This window comes from Pleurodeles waltl, chromosome 5 (assembly GCF_031143425.1).
Source record: "Pleurodeles waltl isolate 20211129_DDA chromosome 5, aPleWal1.hap1.20221129, whole genome shotgun sequence".
NCBI lineage: Eukaryota > Metazoa > Chordata > Amphibia > Caudata > Salamandridae > Pleurodeles > Pleurodeles waltl.
The window spans coordinates 624,521,360-624,548,553 of NC_090444.1; the positions used below are offsets into that span (position 1 = coordinate 624,521,360).

The following is a 27,194-nucleotide window of genomic DNA, read 5'->3' on the forward strand; positions in this document are numbered from 1 at the left end:
AATGAAAGCAACAGGCTGGTCAAGGCCATCATCATTTGTTTGGGACAAAACTGCCCCTCTCCCATGTTCAGAGGCATCTGTCTGCACAATGAACTGCTTTGAGTAATCTGGAGCTTTTAGAACTGGTGCTGTGCACATTGCTTGTTTCAGGGTGTCAAAGGCCTGTTGGCATTCTAAAGTCCAGTTTACCTTCTTGGGCATTTTCTTCGAGGTGAGTTCTGTGAGGGCTGTCACTATGGATCCATATCCCTTCACAAACTTCCTATAGTACCCAGTCAAGCCAAGGAATGCCCAGACGTGAGTCTGGGTTTTTGGAGCTGCCTAGTCCAGAATAGTCTGGATCTTAGGCTGGAGTGGCTGAACTTGGCCTTCACCTACAAGGTGTCCCAAGTAAACCACAGTTCCCTGCCCTATCTGGCATTTGGATGCCTTGATAGAGAGGTCTGCTGATTGCAGAGCCTTCAAAACCTTCTTCAGGTGGACCAGGTGATCCTGCCAGCTGGAGCTAAAGACAGCAATATCATCAAGATAAGCTGCACTAAAGGACTCCAAACCAGCAAGGACTTGATTCACCAACCTTTGGAAGGTGGCAGGGGCATTCTTTAAACCAAAGGGCATAACAGTGAACTGATAATGCCCATCAGGTGTGGAGAATGCTGTCTTTTCTTTTGCTCCAGGTGCCATTTTGATTTGCCAGTACCCTGCAGTTAAGTCAAAGGTACTTAGACAAATTAGGTGCTGCCAAATTCTTTTCAGTTCATCAGCTCTAGGAATGGGATGAGCATCTGTCTTGGTGACAGAATTAAGACCTCTGTAGTCCACACAAAACCTCATCTCTCTCTTTCCATCTTTGGTGTGAGGTTTGGGGACTAGGACCACTGGGCTAGCCCGGGGGCTGTCAGAGTGCTCAATTACTCCCAATTCCAGCATCTTGTGGACTTCCACCTTGATGCTTTCCTTAACTTGGTCAGATTGTCTGAATATTTTGTTTTTGACAGGCATGCTGTCTCCTGTGTCCACATCATGGGTACACAGGTGTGTCTGACCAGGGGTTAGGGAAAAGAGCTCAGCAAACTGTTGCAGGACCTTCCTACAATCAGATTGCTGTTGGTCAGAGAGGGTGTTAGAGTAGATCACTCCATCAACTGAGCCATCCTTAGGGTTTGATGAGAGAAGATCAGGGCTCTCAGCTTCCTGATCCTCATCTGTTACCATCAACAGATTCACATCAGCCCTGTCATGGAAGAGCTTAAGGCGATTCACATGGATCACCCTCTTGGGGGTCCTGCTAGTGCCCAGGTCCACCAGGTAGGTGACCTGACTCTTCTTCTCTACCACTGGGTAAGGGCCACTCCATCTGTCCTGGAGTGCCCTGGGAGCCACAGGCTCCAGAACCCAGACTTTCTGCCCTGGTTGAAATTTAACCAGTGCAGCCTTTTGGTCATACCAAAACTTCTGGAGCTGTTGGCTGGCCTTAAGGTTTTTACTTGCCTTTTCCATGTACTCTGCCATCCTTGAGCGAAGGCCAAGTACATAGTCCACTATGTCTTGTTTAGGCTCATGAAGAGGTCTCTCCCAGCCTTCTTTCACAAGAGCTAGTGGTCCCCTTACAGGGTGGCCAAACAGAAGTTCAAAGGGTGAGAACCCTACTCCCTTCTGAGGCACCTCTCTGTAAGCGAAAAGCAGACATGGCACGAGGACATCCCATCTCCTTTTGAGTTTTTCTGGGAGCCCCATGATCATGCCTTTTAATGTCTTGTTGAATCTCTCAACAAGGCCATTAGTTTGTGGATGATAGGGTGTAGTGAATTTATAAGTCACTCCACACTCATTCCACATGTGTTTCAGGTATGCTGACATGAAGTTGGTACCTCTGTCAGACATCACCTCCTTAGGGAAGCCAACTCTGGTAAAGATACCAATGAGGGCCTTGGCTACTGCAGGGGCAGAAGTCGACCTAAGGGGAATAGCTTCAGGATACCTAGTAGCATGATCCACTACTACTAGGATGTACATATTTCCTGAGGCTGTGGGAGGTTCAAGTGGACCCACTCTTTCAAAGGGGACCCCCACCACTGGAAGTGGAATGAGGGGGGCCTTTGGATGTCCACCTGTCTTACCACTGGCTTGACAGGTGGTGCAGGAGACACAATACTCCTTAACTTTCTGGGACATGTTGGGCCAGTAGAAGTGGTTGACTAGTCTCTCCCACGTCTTGGTTTGTCCCAAATGCCCAGCATGGGGAATATCATGGGCTAAGGTCAGTATGAACTCTCTTAACTACTGAGGCACTACCACTCTCCTAGTGGCACCAGGTTTGGGATCTCTTGCCTCAGTGTACAGGAGCCCATCTTCCCAATAGACCCTATGTGTTCCAGTTTTCTTGCCATTGGACTCTTCAGCAGCTTGCTGCCTAAGGCCTTCCAGAGAGGGATAGGTTTCTTGCCCCTTACACAACTGCTCCCTTGAGGGTCCCCCTGGGCCTAAGAGCTCAACCTGATAAGGTTCTAACTCCATAGGCTCAGTTCCCTCAGAGGGCAGAACTTCTTCCTGGGAAGAGAGGTTCTCTTTTTGTTGTTGTGTTGCAGCTGGTTTCCCAGATGGCTTTCCTTTTCTCTTGGTAGGCTGGGCCCTTTTTCCAGACTCCAGCTCCACGTTTTCACCCTGAGCCTTGCACTGTGCCCTTGTCTTGACACACACCAGTTCAGGGATACCCAGCATGGCTGCATGGGTTTTCAGTTCTACCTCAGCCCATGCTGAGGACTCCAGGTCATTTCCAAGCAAACAGTCTACTGGGATATTTGAGGAGACCACCACCTGTTTCAGGCCATTGACCCCTCCCCACTCTAAAGTTACCATAGCCATGGGATGTACTTTAGTCTGATTGTCAGCGTTGGTGACTGGATAAGTTTGTCCAGCCAGGTTTTGACCAGGGGAAACCAGTTTCTCTGTCACCATGGTGACACTGGCACCTGTATCCCTCAGGCCTTCTACACTTGTCCCATTAATTAAGAGCTGCTGCCTGTATTTTTGCATTTTAGGAGGCCAGGCAGCCAGTGTGGCTAAATCCACCCCACCCTCAGAGACTAATGTAGCTTCAGTGTGACACCTGATTTACTCTGGGCACACTGTTGATCCAACTTGGAGACTAGCCATTCCAGTGTTAGCAGGAGTGGAGTTAGAAGTGGTACTTTTCTTGGGACAGGCCTTGTCTCCAGTTTGGTGTCCAGGCTGATTACAGCTACGACACCAGGCCGTATTGGGATCAAAGTTTTTACCCTTGTACCCAAAATTGTTTTGTGAAGAGGCTCTGGGCCCACCCTCCTGTGCAGGTTTTTGGGGGCCTGAAGAAGACTCTTTACTATTTATGTTTTTGGATGTCTCAATACTCTTCCCCTGGGGAGGCTTTGTGACCCCTTTCTTTTGGTCACCCCCTGTGGTAGTCTTGGTCACCCTAGTCTTGACCCAATGGTCCGCCTTCTCTCCCAATTCTTGGGGAGAAATTGGTCCTAGGTCTACCAGATGCTGATGCAGTTTATCATTTGAACAATTACTTAACAGGTGTTCTTTCACAAATAAATTGTACAGCCCATCATAATTATTAACACCACTGCCTTGAATCCAACCATCCAGTGTTTTCACTGAGTAGTCCACAGTAGCCAAGGCCCTCATTGGTATCTTTACCAGAGTGGGCTTCCCTAAGGAGGTGGTGTCTGACAGAGGTACCAACTTCATGTCAGCATACCTGAAACACATGTGGAATGAGTGTGGAGTGACTTATAAATTCGCTACACCCTATCATCCACAAACTAATGGCCTTGTTGAGAGATTCAACAAGACATTAAAGGGCATGATCATGGGGCTCCCAGAAAAACTCAAAAGGAGATGGGATGTCCTCTTGCCATGTCTGCTTTTCGCTTACAGAGAGGTGCCTCAGAAGGGAGTAGGGTTCTCACCCTTTGAACTTCTGTTTGGCCACCCTGTAAGGGGACCACTAGCTCTTGTGAAAGAAGGCTGGAAGAGACCTCTTCATGAGCCTAAACAAGACATAGTGGACTATGTACTTGGCCTTCGCTCAAGGATGGCAGAGTACATGGAAAAGGCAAGTAAAAACCTTGAGGCCAGCCAACAGCTCCAGAAGTTTTGGTATGACCAAAAGGCTGCAATGGTTGAATTTCAACCAGGGCAGAAAGTCTGGGTTTTGGAGCCTGTTGCTCCCAGGGCACTCCAGGACAAATGGAGTGGCCCTTACCCAGTGCTAGAGAAAAAGAGTCAGGTCACCAACCTGGTGGACCTAGGCACTAGCAGGACCCCCAAAAGGGTGATCCATGTGAACCGCCTAAAACTCTTCCACAATAGGGCTGATGTGAATCTGTTGATGGTAACTGATGAGGACCAGGAAGCTGAGAGTAAAACCTCTCCCTGATCTGCTCTCATCAAACCCCAAAGATGGTTCAGTAGATGGAGTGATCTATTCAGACACCCTCTCTGGCCAACAGCAATCTGATTGTAGGAAGGTCCTACAACAGTTTGCTGAGCTCTTTTCCCTAACCCCTCGTCAGACACACCTGTGTACCCATGATGTGGACACAGGAGACAACATGCCTGTCAAAAACAAAATTTTCAGACAGTCTGACCAAGTTAAGGAAAGCATCAAGGTGGAAGTCCACAAGATGCTGGAATTGGGAGTAATTGAGCACTCTGACAGCCCCTGGGCCAGCCCAGTAATCTTGGTCCCCAAACCTCACACCAAAGATGGAAAGAGAGAGATGAGGTTTTGTGTGGACTACAGAGGACTTAATTCTGTCACCAAGACAGATGCCCATCCCATTCCTAGAGCTGATGAACTGATAGACAAATTAGGTGCTGCCAAATTCTTAAGTACCTTTGACTTAACAGCAGGGTACTGGCAAATCAAAATGACACCTGGAGCAAAAGAAAAGACCGCATTCTCCACACCTGATGGGCATTATCAGTTCACTGTTATGCCCTTTGGTTTAAAGAATGCCCCTGCCACGTTCCAAAGGTTGGTGAATCAAGTCCTTGCTGGTTTTGGAGTCCTTTAGTGCAGCTTATCTTGTCGATATTGCTGTCTTTAGCTCCAGCTGACAGGATCACCTGGTCCACCTGAAGAAGGTTTTGAAGGCTCTGCAATCAGCAGGCCTCTCTATCAAGGCATCCAAATGCCAGGTAGGGCAGGGAACTGTGGTTTACTTGGGACACCTTGTAGGTGGAGGCCAAGTTCAGCCACTTCAGCCTAAGATCCAGACTATTCTGGACTGGGCAGCTCCAAAAACCCAGACTCCAGTCAGGGCATTCCTTGGCTTGACTGGGTATTATAGGAGGTTTGTGAAGGGATATGGATCCATAGTGACAGCCCTCACAGAACTCACCTCCAAAAAAATGCCCAAGAAGGTAAACTGGACTGTAGAATGCCAACAGGCCTTTGACACCCTGAAACAAGCAATGTGCACAGCACCAGTTCTAAAAGCTCCAGATTACTCCAAGCAGTTCATTGTGCAGACAGATGCCTCTGAACATGGGATAGGGGCAGTTTTGTCCCAAACAAATGATGATGGCCTTGACCAGCCTGTTGCTTTCATTAGCAGGAGGTTACTCCCCAGGGAGCAGCGTTGGAGTGCCATTGAGAGGGAGGCCTTTTCTGTGGTTTGGTCCCTGAAGAAGCTGAGACCATACCTCTTTGGTACTCACTTTGTAGTTCAAACTGACCACAGACCTCTCAGATGGCTGATGCAAATGAAAGGTGAAAATCCAAAACTGTTGAGGTGGTCCATCTCCCTATAGGGAATGGACTTTATAGTGGAACACAGACCTGGGACTGCCCATGCCAATGCAGATGGCCTTTCCAGGTTCTTCCACTTAGAAAATGAAGACTCTCTTGGGAAAGGTTAGTCTCATCCTCTTTCGTTTGGGGGGCGGGGGGGGGGGTTGTGTAAGGAAATGTCTCCTTGGCATGGTTATCCCCTGACTTTTTGCCTTTGCTGATGCTATGTTTTGAATTGAAAGTGTGCTGAGGCCTGCTAACCAGGCCCCAGCACCAGTGTTCTTTCCCTAAACCTGTACTTTTGTTTACACAATTGGCACACCCTGGCATCCAGGTAAGTCCCTTGTAACTGGTACCCCTGGTACCAAGGGCCCTGATGCCAGGGAAGGTCTCTAAGGGCTGCAGCATATCTTATGCCACCCTGGGGATCCCTCACTCGGCACAGACACACTGCTTGCCAGCTTGTGTGTGCTGGTGAGGTCAAAACGAGTAAGTCGACATGGCACTCCCCTCAGGGTGCCATGCCAACCTCACACTGCCTATGCAGTATAGATAAGTCACCCCTCTAGCAGGCCTTACAGCCCTAAGGCAGGGTGCACTATACCATAGGTGAGGGCACCAGTGCATGAGCTCTGTGCCCCTACAGTGTCTAAGCCAAACCTTAGACATTGTAAGTGCAGGGTAGCCATAAGAGTATATGGTCTGGGAGTCTGTTTTACACGAACTCCACAGCACCATAATGGCTGCACTGAAAACTGGGAAGTTTGGTATCAAACTTCTCAGCACAATAAATGCACACTGATGCCAGTGTACATTTTATTGTGAAATACACCCCAGAGGGCACCTTAGAGGTGCCCCCTGAAACTTTAACCAACTACCTGTGTAGGCTGACTGGTTCTAGCAGCCTGCCACACTCGAGACATGTTGCTGGCCCCATGGGGAGAGTGCCTTTGTCACTCTGAGGCCAGTAACAAAGCTTGCACTGGGTGGAGATGCTAACACCTCCCCCAGGCAGGAGCTGTAACACCTGGCGGTGAGCCTCAAAGGCTCACCCCTTTGTTCCAGCACCGCAGGGCACTCCAGCTAGTGGAGTTGCCCGCCCCCTCCGGTCACGGCCCCACTTTTGGCGGCAAGGCCGGAGGAAATAATGAGAATAACGAGGAGGAGTCACTGGCCAGTCAGGACAGCCCCTAAGGTGTCCGGAGCTGGTGACTCTAACTTTTAGAAATCCTCCATCTTGCAGATGGACGATTCCCCCAATAGGGATAGGATTGTGACCCCCTCCCCTTGGGAGGAGGCACAAAGAGGGTGTACCCACCCTCAGGGCTAGTAGCCATTGCTACTAACCCCCCAGACCTAAACACGCCCTTAAATTTAGTATTTAAGGGCTCCCCTGAACCTAAGAATTTAGATTCCTGCAACTTACAGAAGAAGAGGAGGACTGCTGAGCTGAAAACCCCTGCAGAAGAAGAAGAAAGAAGACACCAACCTCTTTGGCCCCAGTCCTACTGGCCTGTCTCCTGCCTTCTAAAGAAACCTGCTCCAGCGACGCTTTCCCCAGGACAAGCGACCTCTGAATCCTCAGAGGACTGCCCTGCTTCAAGAGGAACCAGAAACTCCCTAGGACAGCGGCCCTGTTCCAAAAAGACTGCAACTTTGTTTCAGAGGAGCAGATTTAAAGACCCCTGCAAATCCCCGCAAGAAGCGTGAGACTTGCAACACTGCACCCGGCGACCCCGACTCGACTGGTGGAGAACCAACACCCCAGGGAGGACCCTCCGGCGACTCCAAGACCGTGAGTAACCAAAGTTGTCCCCCCTGAGCCCCCACAGCGACGCCTGCAAAGGGAATCCCGAGGCTCCCCCTAACCGCGACTGCCTGACTCTAAAATCCCGACGGCTGGAAAAGACCCTGCACCCGCAGCCCCCAGCACCTGAAGGATCGGAACTCCAGTGCAGGAGTGACCCCCAGGAGGCCCTCTCCCTTGCCCAGGTGGTGGCTACCCCGAGGAGCCCCCCCTTGCCTGCCTGCACCGCTGAAGAGACCCCTTGGTCTCCCATTGACTCCCATTGGAAACCCGACGCTTGTTTGCACACTGCACCTGGCCGCCCCGCGCTGCTGAGGGTGTACTTTTTGTGTGGACTTGTGTCCCCCCCCCCCCCCCCCACCCCCCCGGTGCCCTACAAAACCCCCCTGGTCTGCCCTCCGTAGACGCGGGTACTTACCTGCTGGCAGACCAGAACCGGGGCACCCCCTTCTCTCCATTGAAGCCTATGCGTTTTGGGCACCACTTTGAACTCTGCACCTGACTGGCCCTGAGTTGCTGCTGTGGTGACTTTGGGGTTGCTCTGAACCCCCAACGGTGGGCTACCTTGGACCCCAATCTTAACCCCGTAGGTGGTTTACTTATCTGCAAAAACTAACATTACTTTACCTCCCCCAGGAACTGTGAAAATTGCACTGTGTCCACTTTTAAAACAGCTAAATGTGTTTTATGTAAAAAGTATATATGCTTCTGTAATTATTCAAAGTTCCTAAAGTACTTACCTGCAATACTTTTCAATTGAGATATTACATGTAGAATTTGAACCTGTGGTTCTTAAAATAAACTAAGAAAAGATATTTTTCTATAACAAAAACCTATTGGCCTGGAATTGTTTCTGAGTGTGTGTTCCTCATTTATTGCCTGTGTGTATGTAGAACAAATGCTTAAACACTACTCCTTTGATAAGCCTACTGCTCGACCACACTACCACAAAATAGAGCATTGGTATTATCTCTTTTTGCCACTATCTTACCTCTAAGGGGAACCCTTGGACTCTGTGCATACTATTCCTTACTTTGAAATAGTGCATACAGAGCCAACTTCCTACAGGAGGTGACCAGGAATAGTAAAGTTTTGTTTGGTTGGCCTCAATGCTTGTAACAGTATCCATGCACACATCATGGAAGTGGTTCAATAAGGTAGAGGGGGTGAAACATCCAAGTCATCCAAACACTTGATCACTATGCAGATAAAGATCAAAACATGGGAAGCAGTTAGTGCAGAGGTGAAATAGTGCTCAAATCCATGCAATAAGCAATGTTTAGAGTTAAGATTACAGCTCTATGAAACATTAAATATAATAGCCAGTCAGCATCCTGTATTATGTTTATAGTAACCATGAAATAGTCTGAAAGTGTATGATACAAGACCACCCAGTTTGCCTGTAAATTTACATATAAACTGAGGTTTTCATTCTGAATACCCAGGCTTCATGGTTAGGGTCCACACCCCAGGATAATAAACTATTTTAAAAGGCAGTTTGTCCTCTGAAGTTATGTTTTTGTCTCTGAAATACACTTCAAAAGGTAATAAAGGTATTTGACCGACCAGGCCCTTTGGCATTCCAACAGGTCAGTTAATAATTAGGATACGTACTTTTCTTGATCATGATCTAAAATATTGCCTGGAAAAGTATTCAGCTAAATAACTTTTTTGTTGTTTTTGTTTCAAGAGACCCAATAATGTGAAATTCCCTTGTAGAGCTTCAAAATTCAGTGTGGTTGTCAAAAGTTAAATGTTTGCCTATTTGATGTACAACAAATAGCTTCTCTGTCCTCCCACCCCCCCGCCCCCACCCCAATTTCCTGTTTTACTCTTCACTCACCTGATTTTAAGTTTACTCTTTTCAGACTTTGAATCCCAAATGTATTGCAAGTTCCATCATCAAATATTGACCAAAGGAGCAATGTGTGGTATTATGTCTGACTTAAACTAAAACGTTTTCTGACAGCATATCTGTAATTGCCTAAATTACATTTGGGTGCCTTGTAACAGTATTCTTTCTTTTTTTGGTATTGCACAGAAACCAGGCGTTCCCCTTGCCAGGAGCACATTGATTACGCACTGTTATAAAGATCTGGGATTCATGGATTTCATCTGCACACTAGTAACCAAAGCAGTAAAGGTTGGTATTTAAGCTCCTCTTTTCCCACAAACCCCGAGTATGAAGTTTGCAACCAGTAGCCCCTTTCCTGCCTCACTCCTCTTTCTCAAGCATTGGACTTTCTAAAGAAATGTATCACTTAAGCGTGGGGGAGGTAGGGAGAATCTCTCCTTGTAGCATTCTTTCAGAGTTCTGGAATCATAGTAACCCCATAACAAGGGCAGGCCTGATACCAAGACAGGGGAATTAACATAGATTGGAAGTTTAAATCCCATGTAGTGCAACAAAACACAGGATTTCCCCTCACAGGAAGCACACTAACACTGGGTCAGGTAATATACTGAAATGGAGACAGAATAATTTTGATAGGGAGACACTGATTTGATCACAGTGACTGAAATGTGATCGACTGGACACACACTGCTAGGGTTGTTGAAGGTGGTATGTCAAACTCTTACCGTTGGACTACCCTGCAGCCAGCAGAAAACAGTCAACATTTATAATGAGCCACGTCCCACCCCCCCTCATGGCCAAGACACAATGAACTCGATAAGTGCTCTACAAAACTGCACACTAAATGTGCTATATTCGAACTTGTAGCATTACAGGCTTACTGACCACTGCAAAACCTGTAATGGACCAAATGTTTGCATGGCAGTGTTCTTGGAAAGTAACTTCAAGGAATGTCTAGAAATACTGCTAAAATATGTGAACTAAAAAGGTGTACATAATAATATCCACTTGAGTGCTGCCTGTTTTCTTAAAGTGGAAAGCTTTTCATTAAAATCTTAATGGAGCTGCAAAATTGAACATAGCATACAATTGAACAGGCATTAGCAAACCCAAGAGGTCTTGCCTATATGAGGTTTATTGGTTTTGCTAATGTTTTTTAGCTGTGTTGCAAATGGCTGGAAGTAATGTAAAAAAAAAGCTGCATGACACTGCGAGCATTGTTCGCATTAAACCACTTTTTTATTTTCAGTTATGCTGCACTGAAGGTAACGCTGCTGTATAATATGACTAAAAACATTGACAAAGCTAATAGACCTCGGATAGGCGAGACCCACTGGTTTGCCAGTGCTTGGTATGGAATGCCATATGGTAATTTCTAAGTACTTATATAGTATTTACAACGGCTGAAGTGCTAATAATATAGAGGGGATAATGCCTTTGCCAAGGTGTTACTGTCCCCAGAAACAGAAGAATTTACCATAGAAAAACTGTTGAAATGTGCTATATAAATGCCCTGAATGAAAAACAAGTTGTAGTTAGACAGAAAAGTGAGATAGGTTACAGCTTTTGTTACAGTGATGCTTTAAGCTATCTGTTACTTTGGGTACAATTCTTACAAAAGAATCAAAAAAGCACTCCTGACTGCTTGTTTAGTAGTAAAGTATAGCAATAATCGATGTTCAGCGGGTTTCCTAGAACGTTTTTGGCCCCTGTTCTCCTGTGGCCCCCTAGTGCCTGCAAGATAACTGCTTGTGGCCGATTATTCAGTGGTAGAGACGATAGGTGGTACATCCTTTTCCGTTCAAGCAGCCAAACTATGGAATTCATTACCCCCAAACTTAAGATCCACGGATAACTGTCTTGTCTTCAGAAGACTACTGAAGAGTTTGCTCTTTCCTTCATAACCACCATACTCAAATAGCAATGGATTGCGTATGCCTGTGTTGATAAATATTTTTATTCTGAATAAGTATATATTCTAGATATGTATAGTTCTTTAGGAAATATGTATCAATACTATGCCATAACAATAAATTACCCACATACTCTTTAAACCTGTTTACCAAATTTAAATTTACTCACGATTAAAAATGTATATGTATAAATTTACTCTCTTGTAAGCTTTACTGTGTCTACCCATCACCATATGTCATGTCTCTATCAATCTATCCTCCATCCCCAGTCTGACTCATCCCAAACCCATTCTACTACTTTCATCTCCAAAATAACCCTGCCTAAGCTCTTCCCTCCTCTTCACATCTAGCTCACCGAGACCTCATTTTACTACCATGATCTCCCAAACAGCCCTAATAAATTCGCCCTCATTTATCTCACCTTGACTCATCCAAAATCCCTCCTGCTACTATGCTCTCCCTAACCCTTTCCACAGACTCTTCCCCCCCCCCCCCCCCCTCCATCTCTCCTTTACTCATCCCATTACTATTAACTCCCAATTAACACTTCTGGATTCTTCCCTCCTCTATCCCTCCATTACTCTAGTCAATTCAACTAATAAACTTACATATTGCCTACTCAAATTAACTCATAAAAAATACAAAAACTGAAGTCATAGTTCCCTATACTAATCCACCACTAATTCCTCTTGAGTTCCGGATTAGCGTGCTACTCGCCAAAAAGCGATTTGACGCCTCGTCGGGGGTAGTGAGTTCTATATAAATACTATTACAATTGCATTTAAAATTAAACATATAGCAATAATTGGTGTTCAATGGGTTTCCTAGAGCCAGTGGTATCTGTGACACTGCACATGCGGCACCAGCCGAATCATAGCCCCTAGTGCCTGCAAGCTAACTGCTCTTGTAACCACTTGTTCATTAGTAACATATAGCAATAATCAGTTCCCCATGGGTTTCCTAGAGCTTTTGGCCCTTGTGCCACTGCATCTGCTGCACCATCCAAGTCATGGCCCTTGTGCCTGGAAGGTAACTGTGCTTTGGCCCGTTTGTTCAGTGGCAACATATAGCAATAATTAGTGTTCAGTGGGTTTCCTACAGCTTTTGGCCCCTGTGACACTGCACCTGCTGCACCATGCAAATCATGGCCCTAGTGTCCGCAAGGTAACTGCACTTGGGACTGCTTGCTTAGTGTAACCTATAGCAATAATCCATGCTTGGTAGGTTTCCTTGAGCTTTTGGCCCCTGTGCTACTGTACCGTCTACATCATGGCCCTAGTGCCTGCAAATTAATATGAGGAAATCATTTATAGTTTTGTAATGTATGTGTTCCAAAAAAGGCACAACTGGAGACTGAATACATAAATATTTTATAGGTAAACCAACACTTCTATTAAAAAAAAATAAAAAAAAATAAATAGTGCCTTTAAACTTATCTATCTCTCCAAAGCGAGTTGCCATAGATGTCATAAATAAAGCATATGCTTTACACATCAAAGATCAAAGTGAAAACCAAGCATTGATACATTTTTACAATGTGGCTGGCTTTTTTCTGTGAAAAGATCTTATCCTGTGCTTGACAGTGAATGGGACAGAGTATTTGCCCAAGATCGCTATACGGTAAGCTGACGCTGAGACTGGAATGCTGTTTTGTTCCTAAAAATGAAGTTTCACAAATTAAATACTCAGAAGGAGAATTTTGCAAAACAAAGTGCAAATGTTTTGTGCAGATGAATAGCAAGATAGCTTTTGAGAGAGATATGTCTAAAATAAAATCGGCAAGCATTTGTAATGCAGTGGGTCTCGCATTTGCTCGACTTAGAGCTATTAGCATTGTAAAGTCCTAAATGGAATTTTATTGCCACATAAAATGAAAAGTAATAAAGTTTTACATAAGCGCACCGATGGCCCCCATAAGCGTGAAGGAGACACAAAAGGAAACAGAAGTTCGCTCGCAGTCAAACGTATCGGCAGAAGTGCAATTATCCATGTAAAAGGATCGATGTCATGCAAAGCACTCTACTACTGCCCAACGAGATCGCGCTGCGTAGCAAATAAAAAGTAGTTCAGAAACCATGTGTAGGAAGTTGGCTCTATATGTGCTATTTCAAAGTAAGGAATAGCATGCACAGAGTCCAAGGGTTCCCCTTAGAGGTAAGATCGTGGCAAAAAGAGATAATACTAATGCTCTATTTTGTGGTAGTGTGGTCGAGCAGTAGGCTTATCAAAGGATTAGTGTTAAGCATTTGTTGTACATACACAAGCAATAAATGAGGAACACACACTCAAAGACAATTCCAGGCCAATAGGTTTTTGTATAGAAAGATATATTTTCTTAGTTTATTTTAAGAACCACAGGTTCAAATTTTACATGTAATACTTCAAATGAAAGGTATTGCAGGTAAGTACTTTAGGAACTTTGAATAATCAAAATAGCATACACAGTTTTCATATAAATCACATATAGCTATTTTAAAACTAGACAGTGCAATTTTCAACAGTTCCTGGGGGGAGTAAGAGTTAGTTAGTTTTTGCAGGTAAGTAAACCACCTACGGGGTTCAAGTTTGGGTCCAAAGGAGCCCACCGTTGGGGGTTCAGAGCAACCACAAAGTTACCACACCAGCAGCTCAAGGCCGGTCAGGTGCAGAGGTCAAAGTGGTGCCCAAAACGCATAGGCTTCAAAGGTGAAGGGAGGGCCCCGGTTCCAGTCTGCCAGCAGGTAAGTACCCGCGTCTTCGGAGGGCAGACCAGGGGGGTTTTGTAGGGCACCGTGGGGGGACACAAGTCAGCACAGAAAGTACACCCTCAGCAGCACGGGGCGGCCGGGTGCAGTGTGCAAACACGCGTCGGGTTTCCAATAGGAATCAATGGGAGACCAAGGGGTCTCTTCAGCGATGCAGGCAGACAAGGGGCGGGGGGCTCCTCTGGGTAGCCACCACCTGGGCAAGGGAGAGGACCTCCTGGGGGTCACTCCTGCAATGGAGTTCCGATCTTTCAGGTCCTGGGGGCTGCGGGTGCAGAGTATTTACCGGGCGTCGGGATCTGGGAGTCAGGCAGTCACGGTCAGGGGAGCCTCGGGATTCCCTCTGCAGGCGTCACTGTGGGGCTCACGGTGGGCAACTCTGGCTACTCACGGTCTTGGAGTCGCCGGGGAGTCGGGTGCAGAGTAGCAAGTCTCACGCTTCCGGCGGGAAACGCAAGTTGTTTCAAAGTTGCTGCTTTGTTTCAAAGTTGCAGTCTTTGGTGAACAGGGCCGCTGTCCTCGGGAGTTCTTGGTCCTTCTAGAGCAGGGCAGTCCTCTGAGGATTCAGAGGTCGCTGGTCCCTGGGGAAAGCGTCGCTGGAGCAGTGTCTTTAGAAGTGGGGAGACAGGCCGGTAGAGCTGGGGCCAAAGCAGTTGGTGTCTCCGTCTTCTCTGCAGGGTTTTTCAGCTTAGCAGTCCTCTTCTTCTTAGGTTGCAGGAATCTGGTTTCCTAGGTTCTGGGGAGCCCCTAAATACTGAATTTAGGGGTGTGTTTAGGTCTGGGAGGGCAGTAGCCAATGGCTACTGTCCTTGAGGGTGGCTACACCCTCCTTGCGCCTCCTCCCTAAGGGGAGGGGGGCACATCCCTATTCCTATTGGGGGAATCCTCCATCTGCAAGATGGAGGATTTCTAAATGTCAGTCACCTCAGCTTAGGACACCTTAGGGGCTGTCCTGACTGGCCAGTGATTCCTCCTTGTTTTTCTCATTATCTCTCCTGGACTTGCTGCTAAAAGTGATGGCTGTGTCCAGGGGGCGGGCATCTCCACTAGCTGGAGTGCCCTGGGGCATTGTAACATGAAGCCTGAGCCTTTGAGGCTCACCGCGAGGTGTTACAGTTCCTGCAGGGGGGGGGTGTGAAGCATCTCCACCCAGAGCAGGCTTTTGTTTCTGTCCTCAGAGAGCACAAAGGCTCTCACCGCATGGGGTCAGAAACTCGTCTCTCAGCAGCAGGCTGGCACAGACCAGTCAGTCCTGCACTGAACAATTGAGTAAAATACAGGGGGCATCTCTATGATGCCCTCTGTGTGCATTTTTTAATAAATCCAACACTGGCATCAGTGTGGGTTTATTATTCTGAGAAGTTTGATACTAAACTTCCCAGTATTCAGTGTAGCCATTATGAAGCTGTGGAGTTCGTTTTTGACAGACTCCCAGACCATATACTCTTATGGCTACCCTGCACTTACAATGTCTTACGTTAGATATTTTTCTATACAAAAACCTATTGGCTGGATTTGTCTCTGAGTGTGTGTTCCTCATTTATTGCCTGTGTGTATGTACAACAAATGCTTAACACTACTCCTTTGATAAGCCTACTGCTCGACCACACTACCACAAAATAGAGCATTAGTATTATCTCTTTTTGCCACTATCTTACCTCTAAGGGGAACCCTTGGACTCTGTGCATACTATTCCTTACTTTGAAATAGTGCATACAGAGCCAACTTCCTACGCGATCATGTGTTACTCGTGATTATGATCATGTTAATTTTATTTATAATGCACTTCAAGATGGTTTAGATTGTATTTATCTCTTGTTTTTTTATGTTGTTGTTTGTATCATGTTTTTGGAGATCCAGTGTCTAAAGTGGGACTGTTTTAACTTTTTGTTTTTTTAAAAACTTTTTTATCTTGTATATCGATATTTCCAGCAGTTTGTATGTTGTATTTATTTATGTACATATTGTTTTGGCGCTTTTATGGTCTTAATAGACGGAACAACGTATTTTACTACTACTATTTTCAAGCGTCCCAACAGATTCCTCACATAACTCCCTGCCTCGTTTATGTTTCTGGAAGAGTTATAGATTGGAAAAGCAGCAAGCTGTTGAGCATTAGCTTTCATTTAAATTTCTTGTTCCGACTGAAATGATAATACCACCAATGTTGTTTAACCTTTAAACCTCTGTCTATGTCAGTCTACACGAAAGAAGTAGTCTGCAAAATAAATAAAACTCTCTATTCTGAAGAAAAACACACCCACACCCATAATAACATTCTGTTTGCCGTGTCCCACCATTTGCACTTAAAGTTTGTATAGGGCATGCAAAATAAGATGTTGAAAATGTACTTCTAAATAACAACTGAAGTGAATTAGGAAGTAAATTAAGGCATCAGTTGTTACAAAGGTCATTTGACTCACCCTTATTGAGTGCAAACACTTTCCCTTTATTAGTGTGACTGATGAAAGACTTAGGCAAAAGCTTGAATTTGTGCTGAAGAAAGCACTTAAGTGCTGAGGCATTATTATAGAGAGTCAATCACATATGACCGTGCTCATACAGCTCCGGCACCTCTACATCAAAGAAAGCAGAGCCAGAGTCTAACTAGCACAAAAGAATTGTCATCATGAAATTAGGAAGTTTAAAAAGATTAGACCAAACCCCTTTGACACTGGTAAAGGTCCAAAAGCCAAAACTGTTAGTTTATTTACACAAGAGGACACTGAAGGGATAGCAGTTTTTCAAGAAATTTCACTCCGCAGTTAGTATGGAGGTGGTAATTAATAAAATTAGCGAGATACCTGAAAGTTTTTGTGAGATTGCAGATTCTATCATCATGGATGCATTCAAATTTAACTCGCACTGCAAGAGCATACTACCTTTTCATCGATCAATGAGCTGCCAGAGACTGGCATGTAAGCTGCACTGCTCAAACCAATTAGCCTTTCTCACACCAAAACAGTTATGACCGTATTTTCACCAATGAAGCAATCCCAAGTTCTTCTGGCAGCAGACAGAATCAAAGCTTCAAGCCTTCTAGTAGTACATGCTATGCTTACTTCAAGACCACAGCATGGTCTATATCTTATTACAGAGATTTTGAACCCTCCACCATTAAGAATTTTGTCTTGAACACAGTAGTCTCAAGTCAAACTTCTTCTTTAGTCCCAGAGAAAGCTATGATACAGTTGATGATGCGAATATGATCTCTTCACACCTAAAAAACTGCCATTGGGTGCAAATTACCTTGGCTATTGCAGGGATTTGATTTTAGGAATCCAATAGTTTACCAAAAGTAAAAACTGTAGGTAGTTAAAAACCAAATTGCTAGTTGTAATGTGAAGAAAATCAGCGACATTAATTGCTTGTCTGAAGTCACTCTAGTGGGTTTCAATGGAGCAGAGAATTATGTTTAAGATCTGTGTCTTATGCATGAAGCATAGCGGGGGTCACCAAACTGGTATGTTTACTGAAATCCTTTCTTCACTCTGTCCTCTAGCCTGCTCATATCTCATAGTCACAGAGGAATTAGAAGATTGGACGGAAAGTGATATTGATGCAAATGCAAGAAGGAACAAACCAGCTTCCTTCTTGGCTCTGTGCTCCCTGAGGTGGGAACTCTGCTTCGTTTAGTATCATTCAAGAAAGAAAAACACCATCTTCAGGGAGGCTTCTCTATGAGTTGCTGACTAACATCCTACACTGTTTCCCTCCCCATCTAATATACCCAAATATGTTTAGCCCATCAGGGACAAATTCTCTATAGCATCATTCCCACACTAAGGCATCGTGGGAGATAGAGAGGCATGGAGATCTGTCAGCTTTGCAGGGGTCCATGGGTTTCCACCCTTAAAATCTGTAAATTAACCTAACCAGAATATGTCATCACAGGAGATGAGCTGATAGAGGCGGACGCAAAGTATCCAAGGGAATGCCAGAGGTATCTAGTGGATAAGAAAGGTGGGGGCGGGGAGGGGGAGTTGTAGCTGGATTTGCCCTCCTTTTTAAAATAGAAGAATGGCAAAGGGCGGGGTTAGGCAAAAACAACAACTGAGCTCAATTCAATAAATACACCACTGCAGTGTTATAAAAATGGAGGAAATAAGTTGCCAAATGTATTTAATATTTCGCCTTGATATATTTGCATCACCCAGACCCCTCTATCATAGTTGAGGCCAGAGTTCTCAAATGCAACACCATGTTTAGTTAGGGCTCCAAACCTGCCGTAGAGATGAGGGAAGTGAACAGAGCTGTTGTCGAAGAAGCGCATTCTAAAAGTGGGTAAATATTCTGGTAAAATAAAATGGCTCTTACCTTTACTAACTCTTACCCTCAGGGCCTCTTTGTGTTGGAACCAGTGCCTAGGGTGGTTTAATCAGCCATTAGTGGATCTAACAAAGTGATCTGCCAGAAACAATGGATGTTTTAAAATGTTCTTATTTGTCACTCAGATGTCTTTGTATATTTTCTGTTACTTTCACCAGATCTTTGGAGAGTACCCCGAGAGTCCATCACAGTTGAGGGTCTTGGTTTCATTTTATGCTTCCAGTATTGTTGCAGCCTTGCAAGCTGTCGAGGACATAACAGAAACAATTGTGGCCAAGCTCCTCCCATATGTGCATAAGGTATGAATTCTTACCATGTTTGCTCTGACTTTGCTGCCTCTCTGCTTGTATTCAATGGATGCCTTCTGTATCTTAGTTTTGACAAGTAATTTTGAAATGTGTCCTCTGTTTATCAACATACAAGCTGTTGTGGTAGGAGAGAGCTATAAAGCACTGTAGTTGCAGATATCTGAGACGCACAAGCATGATGGGTACTTTAGGGATGTGAAGAAACAATTTATAAGATAAACATGATATCTGGGGTCCAATAAGGGAGGTTATAGCAGACAGCAGGTAGCCGGGGTATACAGGGATTTTGAACTGTGTACATACAGCAGTGGACATTGACATAAATATTAGCATAATTTTGTTTTTTTCCATACCAGGGTTTGAGATCCTCCTTGGTGGATTACAGAGCGGCGACCTACATGATCATCTGCCAGCTTGCTGTGAAAGTGGTTATGGAGCCTTCCCTGGTCCGTGCCTTGGCAACACAAATCACCAAGACGTTGAGCAAGACCCCTTCCCTGATCCGAGACGGGCTTGGCTGCCTGATAGTTGTGCTGCAGACTCAAGGATCAGACCATTTGGAGAAGAAGTAGGTGGACTTGGGTCATGCTGCAGCTTCATTGATGCTCTGTCAGTCTCCTGTGGGCGATGTAGAGTCTCACAAAGGAAACTGCTTACTAGTTGGCCGATTCCAACATTGAGCACTGGTTTATTTAAGTCGTACTACAGGAACATATTGTAAAGCATAAGCTGAAAGTTTATAACTTTTCATTTCAAGGACTCCTCCCACACCACCCAATAACCCCGCCCACTATGAATTTCCTGGTCTGCCTGTCCTTGTCTTGGTTAGGATACTGAACCTTTCTGTGTCAGCAGTGGAAAGCAGCTGTGCTACCAGTGCTTCTCCAACATGCTTTAATATTTGAGGCATACCCCTAAGAGAGCTGTTTGGTAACTTTCACTAGTGCTCTGAGAGTGTGCTTGGCATGAGTATAAGCGACAACAGCATAGTATTGACCACGGCATTTACTGGTTAAGGGGTGGAAACGGGTAGCTCATCTGATCTGTATTGTCACCAAATACTGACTGGAGTTTAAACAGGTGCTATAGGAAAGAAAACATTATGGTCTTAACAGCATTTTTTCAAACATGTTTGCAAGTTTGTACAAAGACAGGTTATTCTTAGCAACTTAAGTCATAGGAGCACTACGGTTTAATTTGGACCTCCTTACCATCATTTTTACTATGCTAGTCATCTCATTCAGCTTATTTTAAGTTTTCTTTGACTTTGGACTTTCCGGAAAATATTGGCATTGTGTAATTTAGAAGGACAAACACAGCTTTGCAATGTTTCTTACTGTCTTTGAGTAGGTGACCTACTTATACTGATGACACGATTGCCCCAAGCAGTACTCATTGAGAATGACAATGACAGGACAGCACGGATGAATGGGCAGGCTCAGACGTGGACAATCCCAAGGTGCTCGGTTTGAGGTAGTGTGGTCAAGCCGCCTTATGATTGTCAGAGGGGAGTGTTGGACAGTTGTTGCACTCACAAAGTCAATAAATGAGGCACACACTCGATAAGGAAATCCAACATACATTTAGAAAAATAACTCAGATTTATATATTAATTTAGACACCAAAATCTTTGGAATCAGGTAGTACTTTTCGAGTTTGCGATTCTTAGACGCACAGAAAATACAGCTTTCAGATTAGAAGCATGAGGATCGAACTTGGTTATGTTATCCTATGGGAGAAACATACACTGTAAAGGGTTACTTGAAATCTACTTACAGGACTGTTCTTCTGCACTTAAAGTAAGTAGGAATCAAGGTCCTAGTAACCACTAGCAGTTCGGGTTTATCTGCCCTCGTGTGTCCAGGTGCAGAGGTGCTTCCAGCAGTGGTAGGCTTGGATAATACACGCTAAAATCAATGAGGGAAAGAACCTGTAGGGAAGAGGTTGCAAGTGGGGTCTAGGGAACAAGTCCAGCAGAACCAAATGGGGGCTCAGCTCATGAGGGTCTCATTACCACAGGGATACCGTCGATTTACTTGAGCCCGGGCTGAGAAGCTTGGGTTCAGAGGTGTTTTTTTGGCAGGGTCATTGAGTTGGAGGCTCCCACGGTTCTTGGTGCACCTGCAGAAGAGGGGAAAGAAACAGAGCAAGACGATTCTGACATAGAGATGGCCTCTCTCGAAGTCTGTCCATCTGCAGGTAAGTTTTGGCGGTGTTTTCTGGCTGAAAATAAACAAACCTTGGTGCATATAGCTGGTGATGGTACCCTGGGTATTGGTGCAGGGTGGCTCTGGGCAGGCTCAGTATCTTGAAGACTGGATGGGTCAACAGTGCTGCACTCCTGGACACTTGGGATCCTCTTCCTGTCGAATTGCTCCCTCAGTGGACCCAATGGTCAGCAAAACAGGCAAACTGGGCAGTCGCAGTAGGTGCCTGCTGGTGCAGGTAAGTGGCTCCTCCACTCCAAGGGAGATGCTGTCTAGTGGGCAAAGTCCTGGCTGTCCTCCAAGGCTCTGGGTGGATGCACAGTTGCAGTAAGAGCCGGGTCTATGTAGTTGTTTAAACAGGAGCCAGCCAGGCACAGTCTTGCACCAAGTCCACAGGTAGTCCACACTTCTAGCGTCTTCGTCTCTCCTTTGTCCTTCTTTTTTTAGTCAGGTGAATCAAGTTCCTGGTGTCAGGGACACCTAAATACTGAATTTAGGCATGTTTAGGGGAGTGTAGGGTAGTAGCCAATGGGATACTTACCCCTAGGGTGACTACACCCCCTGTATGACCACTTCCTGTGGGGACTGGGCATAACCCTGTCCCAGAGTTCCTAGTTCCCCCCAAAACAACATGGTGGAACCCTTTTTTCGTAGAGCACCTCGTGCAGCGTACCTTAAGGGTTTGTCTAGCTTGGAGGTGCAACTCACGTACTGCATAGCTAATTTCCCATCTGTCCTGGGGCCAAATTGGCCTCAGGTCAGGGGGTGGCATTCCCCAGGTCTGGGGGAAGCCAGTGTCGCATATCCAAGGGTGGCAGAGGCCAGAGGCTTTCCAGCCTCCAGACAAGATATGCTGATTTACTGGCCATCCTATTGGAGAAGGTGTTAACAACTTCCTCTGGAGTAGGCATTGTTTCTGGCCTCTGAGAGCGCGGGCTCTCACCTCCAGGGGAGATGAGAAATTTGTCTGTGGTGGCAGGCTGATCAATAAGTCAGCCAGCACACTAGAAGACTAGCAGGTTTCAGGGGGCACCTCTAAGGTGCTTCTGGCATCAGTATGATGTATTAAGACGAGGTGTTTGAAACACCATATGTAGGAAGTTGGCTCTGTATGTGCTATTTCAAAGTAAGGAATAGCATGCACAGAGTCCAAGGGTTCCCCTTAGAGGTAAAATAGTGGTAAAAATAGATAATACTAATGCTCTATTTTGTGGTAGTGTGGTCGAGCAGTAGGCTTATCCAAGGAGTAGTGTTAAGCATTTGTTGTACATACACATAGACAATAAATGAGGTACACACACTCAGAGACAAATCCAGCCAATAGGTTTTGTTATAGAAAAATATATTTTCTTAGTTTATTTTAAGAACCACAGGTTCAAATTTAACATGTAATATCTTGTTTGAAAGGTATTGCAGGTAAGTACATTAGGAACTTTGAATCATTTCAATTGCATGTATACTTTTTAAGTTATTCACAAATAGCTATTTCAAAAGTGGACACTTAGTGCAATTTTCACAGTTCCTGGGGGAGGTAAGTTTTTGTTAGTTTCACCAGGTAAGCAAGACACCCACAGGGTTCAGTTCCTGGTCCAAGGTAGCCCACCGCTGGGAGTTCAGAGCAACCCCAAAGTCACCACACCAGCAGCTCAGGGCCGGTCAGGTGCAGAGTTCAAAGTGGTGCCCAAAACGCATAGGCTAGAATGGAGAGAAGGGGTGCCCCGGTTCCGGTCTGCTTGCAGGTAAGTACCCGCGTCTTCGGAGGGCAGACCAGGGGGGTTTTGTAGGGCACTGGGGGGGACACAAGCCCACACAGAAATTTCACCCTCAGCGGCGCGGGGGCGGCCCGGTGCAGTGTTAGAACAAGCGTCGGGTTCGCAATGGAAGTCAATGAGAGATCAAGGGATCTCTTCAGCGCTGCAGGCAGGCAAGGGGGGGCTTCCTCGGGGAAACCTCCACTTGGGCAAGGGAGAGGGACTCCTGGGGGTCACTTCTGCAGTGAAAGTCCGGTCCTTCAGGTCCTGGGGGCTGCGGGTGCAGGGTCTTTTCCAGGCGTCGGGACTTAGGTTTCAGAGAGTCACGGTCAGGGGAAGCCTCGGGATTCCCTCTGCAGGCGGCGCTGTGGGGGCTCAGGGGGGACAGGTTTTGGTACTCACAGTCGTAGAGTAGTCCGGGGGTCCTCCCTGAGGTGTTGGTTCTCCACCAGCCGAGTCGGGGTCGCCGGGTGCAGTGTTGCAAGTCTCACGCTTCTTGCAGGGAGATTGCAGGGTTCTTTAAAGCTGCTCCTTTGGATAAAGTTGCAGTCTTTTTGGAGCAGGTCCGCTGTCCTCGGGAGTTTCTTGTCGTCGTCGAAGCAGGGCAGTCCTCAGAGGATGCAGAGGTCGCTGGTCCCTTTGGAAGGCGTCGCTGGAGCAGAGTTCTTTGGAAGGCAGGAGACAGGCCGGTGAGTTTCTGGAGCCAAGGCAGATGTTGTCTTCTGGTCTTCCTCTGCAGGGGTTTTCAGCTAGGCAGTCCTTCTTCTTGTTGTTGCAGGAATCTAATTTCTAGGTTCAGGGAGAGCCCTTAAATACTAAATTTAAGGGCGTGTTTAGGTCTGGGGGGTTAGTAGCCAATGGCTACTAGCCCTGAGGGTGAGTACACCCTCTTTGTGCCTCCTCCCAAGGGGAGGGGGTCACATCCCTAATCCTATTGGGGGAATCCTCCATCTGCAAGATGGAGGATTTCTAAAAGTTAGAGTCACCTCAGCTCAGGACACCTTAGGGGCTGTCCTGACTGGTCAGTGACTCCTCCTTGTTATTCTCATTATTTTCTCCGGCCTTGCCGCCAAAAGTGGGGGCCGGGGCCGGAGGGGGCGGGCAACTCCACTAGCTGGAGTGTCCTGCGGTGCTGTCACAAAGGGGTGAGCCTTTGAGGCTCACCGCCAGGTGTTACAGCTCCTGCCTGGGGGAGGTGTTAGCATCTCCACCCAGTGCAGGCTTTGTTACTGGCCTCAGAGTGACAAAGGCACTCTCCCCATGGGGCCAGCAACATGTCTCTAGTGTGGCAGGCTGCTGGAACCAGTCAGCCTACACAGATAGTCGGTTAAGTTTCAGGGGGCACCTCTAAGGTGCCCTCTGTGGTGTATTTTACAATAAAATGTACACTGGCATCAGTGTGCATTTATTGTGCTGAGAAGTTTGATACCAAACTTCCCAGTTTTCAGTGTAGCCATTATGGTGCTGTGGAGTTCGTGTAAAACAGACTCCCAGACCATATACTCTTATGGCTGCCCTGCACTTACAATGTCTAAGGTTTTGTTTAGACACTGTAGGGGCACAGTGCTCATGCACTGGTACCCTCACCTATGGTATAGTGCACCCTGCCTTAGGGCTGTAAGGCCTGCTAGAGGGGTGTCTTACCTATACTGCATAGGCAGTGAGAGGCTGGCATGGCACCCTGAGGGGAGTGCCATGTCGACTTACTCATTTTGTTCTCACTAGCACACACAAGCTGGTAAGCAGTGTGTCTGTGCTGAGTGAGGGGTCTCTAGGGTGGCATAATACATGCTGCAGCCCTTAGAGACCTTCCCTGGCATCAGGGCCCTTGGTACTAGAGGTACCAGTTACAAGGGACTTATCTGGATGCCAGGGTGTGCCAATTGTGGAATCAAAAGTACAGGTTAGGGAAAGAACACTGGTGCTGGGGCCTGGTTAGCAGGCCTCAGCACACTTTCAATTCAAAACATAGCATCAGCAAAGGCAAAAAGTCAGGGGGTAACCATGCCAAGGATGCATTTCCTTACACAACCCCCCCCCCCCCCCCCCCCCCAAACGAAAGAGGATGAGACTAACCTTTCCCAAGAGAGTCTTCATTTTCTAAGTGGAAGAACCTGGAAAGGCCATCTGCATTGGCATGGGCAGTCCCAGGTCTGTGTTCCACTATAAAGTCCATTCCCTGTAGGGAGATGGACCACCTCAACAGTTTTGGATTTTCACCTTTCATTTGCATCAGCCATTTGAGAGGTCTGTGGTCTGTTTGAACTAGGAAGTGAGTCCCAAAGAGGTATGGTCTCAGCTTCTTCAGGGACCAAACCACAGCAAAGGCCTCCCTCTCAATGGCACTCCAACGCTGCTCCCTGGGGAGTAACCTCCTGCTAATGAAAGCAACAGGTTGGTCAAGGCCATCATCATTTGTTTGGGACAAAACTGCCCCTATCCCATGTTCAGAGGCATCTGTCTGCACAATGAACTGCTTAGAATAATCTGGAGCTTTTAGAACTGGTGCTGAGCACATTGCTTGTTTCAGGGTGTCAAAGGCCTGTTGGCATTCCACAGTCCAGTTCACTTTCTTGGGCATTTTCTTGGAGGTGAGTTTAGTGAGGGCTGTCACAATGGATCCATATCCCTTCACAAACCTCCTGTAATACCCAGTCAAGCCAAGGAATGCCCTGACTTGAGTCTGGGTTTTTGGAGCTACCCAGTCCAGAATAGTCTGGATCTTGGGTTGGAGTGGCTGAACTTGGCCTCCACCTACAAGGTGGCCCAAGTAAACCACAGTTCCCTGCCCTATCTGGCATTTGGATGCCTTGATAGAGAGGCCTGCAGATTGCAGAGCCTTCAAAACCTTCTTCAGGTGGACCAGGTGATCCTGCCAGGTGGAGCTAAAGACAGCAATATCATCAAGGTAAGCTGTGCTAAAGGACTCCAAACCAGCAAGGACTTGATTCACCAACCTTTGGAAGGTGGCAGGGGCATTCTTTAAACCAAAGGGCATAACAGTAAACTGATAATGCCCATCAGGTGTGGAGAATGCTGTTTTCTCTTTTGCTCCAGGTGCCATTTTTATTTGCCAGTACCCTGCTGTTAAGTCAAAGGTACTTAAGAATTTGGCAGCACCTAATTTGTCTATGAGCTCATCAGCTCTAGGAATTGGATGGGCGTCTGTCTTGGTGACAGAGTTGAGCCCTCTGTAGTCCACACAAAACCTCATCTCTTTCTTTCCATCTTTGGTGTGAGGTTTGGGGACTAAGACCACTGGGCTAGCCCAGGGGCTGTCAGAGCGCTCAATTACTCCCAATTCCAGCATCTTGTGGACTTCCACCTTGATGCTTTCCTTAACATGGTCAGACTGTCTAAAAAATTTGTTTTTGACAGGCATGCTGTCTCCTGTGTCCACATCATGGGTACACAGGTGTGTCTGACCAGGGGTTAGGGAGAAGAGTTCAGGAAACTGTTGTAGGACTCTCCTACAATCAGCTTGCTGTTGGCCAGAGAGGGTGTCTGAGTAGATCACTCCATCTACTGAGCCATCTTTTGGGTCTGATGACAGAAGATCAGGGAGAGGTTCACTCTCTGCCTCCTGATCCTCATCTGTTACCATCAACAGATTTACATCAGCCCTGTCATGGAAGAGCTTAAGGCGGTTCACATGGATCACCCTCTTGGGGCTCCTGCTTGTGCCCAGGTCCACCAGGTAGGTGACCTGACTCTTCCTTTCTAGCACTGGGTAAGGGCCACTCCATTTGTCCTGAAGTGCCCTGGGAGCCACAGGCTCCAGAACCCAGACTTTCTGCCCTGGTTGGAACTCAACCATTGCAGCCTTTTGGTCATACCAAAACTTCTGGAGCTGTTGGCTGGCCTCAAGGTTTTTGGTTGCCTTTTCCATGTACTCTGCCATTCTAGAGCGAAGGCCAAGTACATAGTCCACTATGTCCTGTTTAGGCTCATGAAGAGGTCTCTCCCAGCCTTCTTTAACAAGAGCAAGTGGTCCCCTTACAGGGTGGCCAAACAGAAGTTCAAAGGGTGAGAATCCTACTCCCTTCTGTGGCACCTCTCTGTAAGCGAAAAGCAGACATGGCAAGAGGACATCCCATCTCCTTTTGAGCTTTTCTGGGAGCCCCATGATCATGCCTTTTAATGTCTTGTTGAATCTCTCAACCAAGCCATTAGTTTGTGGATGGTATGGTGTAGTGAATTTATAAGTCACTCCACACTCATTCCACATGTGCTTTAGGTATGCTGACATGAAGTTGGTACCTCTGTCAGACACCACCTCCTTAGGGAAACCCACTCTGGTAAAGATACCAATGAGGGCCTTGGCTACTGCAGGGGCAGTAGTCGACCTAAGGGGAATAGCTTCAGGATACCTAGTAGCATGATCCACTACTACTAGGATATACATATTTCCTGAGGCTGTGGGAGGTTCTAGTGGACCAACTATGTCCACACCCACTCTTTCAAAGGGTACCCCCACCACTGGAAGTGGAATGAG

General features: G+C 46.4%; 1 protein-coding gene across 1 annotated transcript in view; it reads left to right on the forward strand.

The window, feature by feature from the left end:
• The window catches only part of HEATR1 (HEAT repeat containing 1), a 710,058-nt gene that overhangs the window by 83,345 nt on the left and 599,519 nt on the right, over window positions 1–27,194 (forward strand). The window contains exons 5-7 of the mRNA XM_069234483.1: window positions 9,634–9,735; window positions 18,592–18,732; window positions 19,098–19,309. Of these exons, the coding sequence (XP_069090584.1) occupies window positions 9,634–9,735; window positions 18,592–18,732; window positions 19,098–19,309 (455 nt within the window). The remainder of the gene's footprint in view (window positions 1–9,633; window positions 9,736–18,591; window positions 18,733–19,097; window positions 19,310–27,194) is intronic.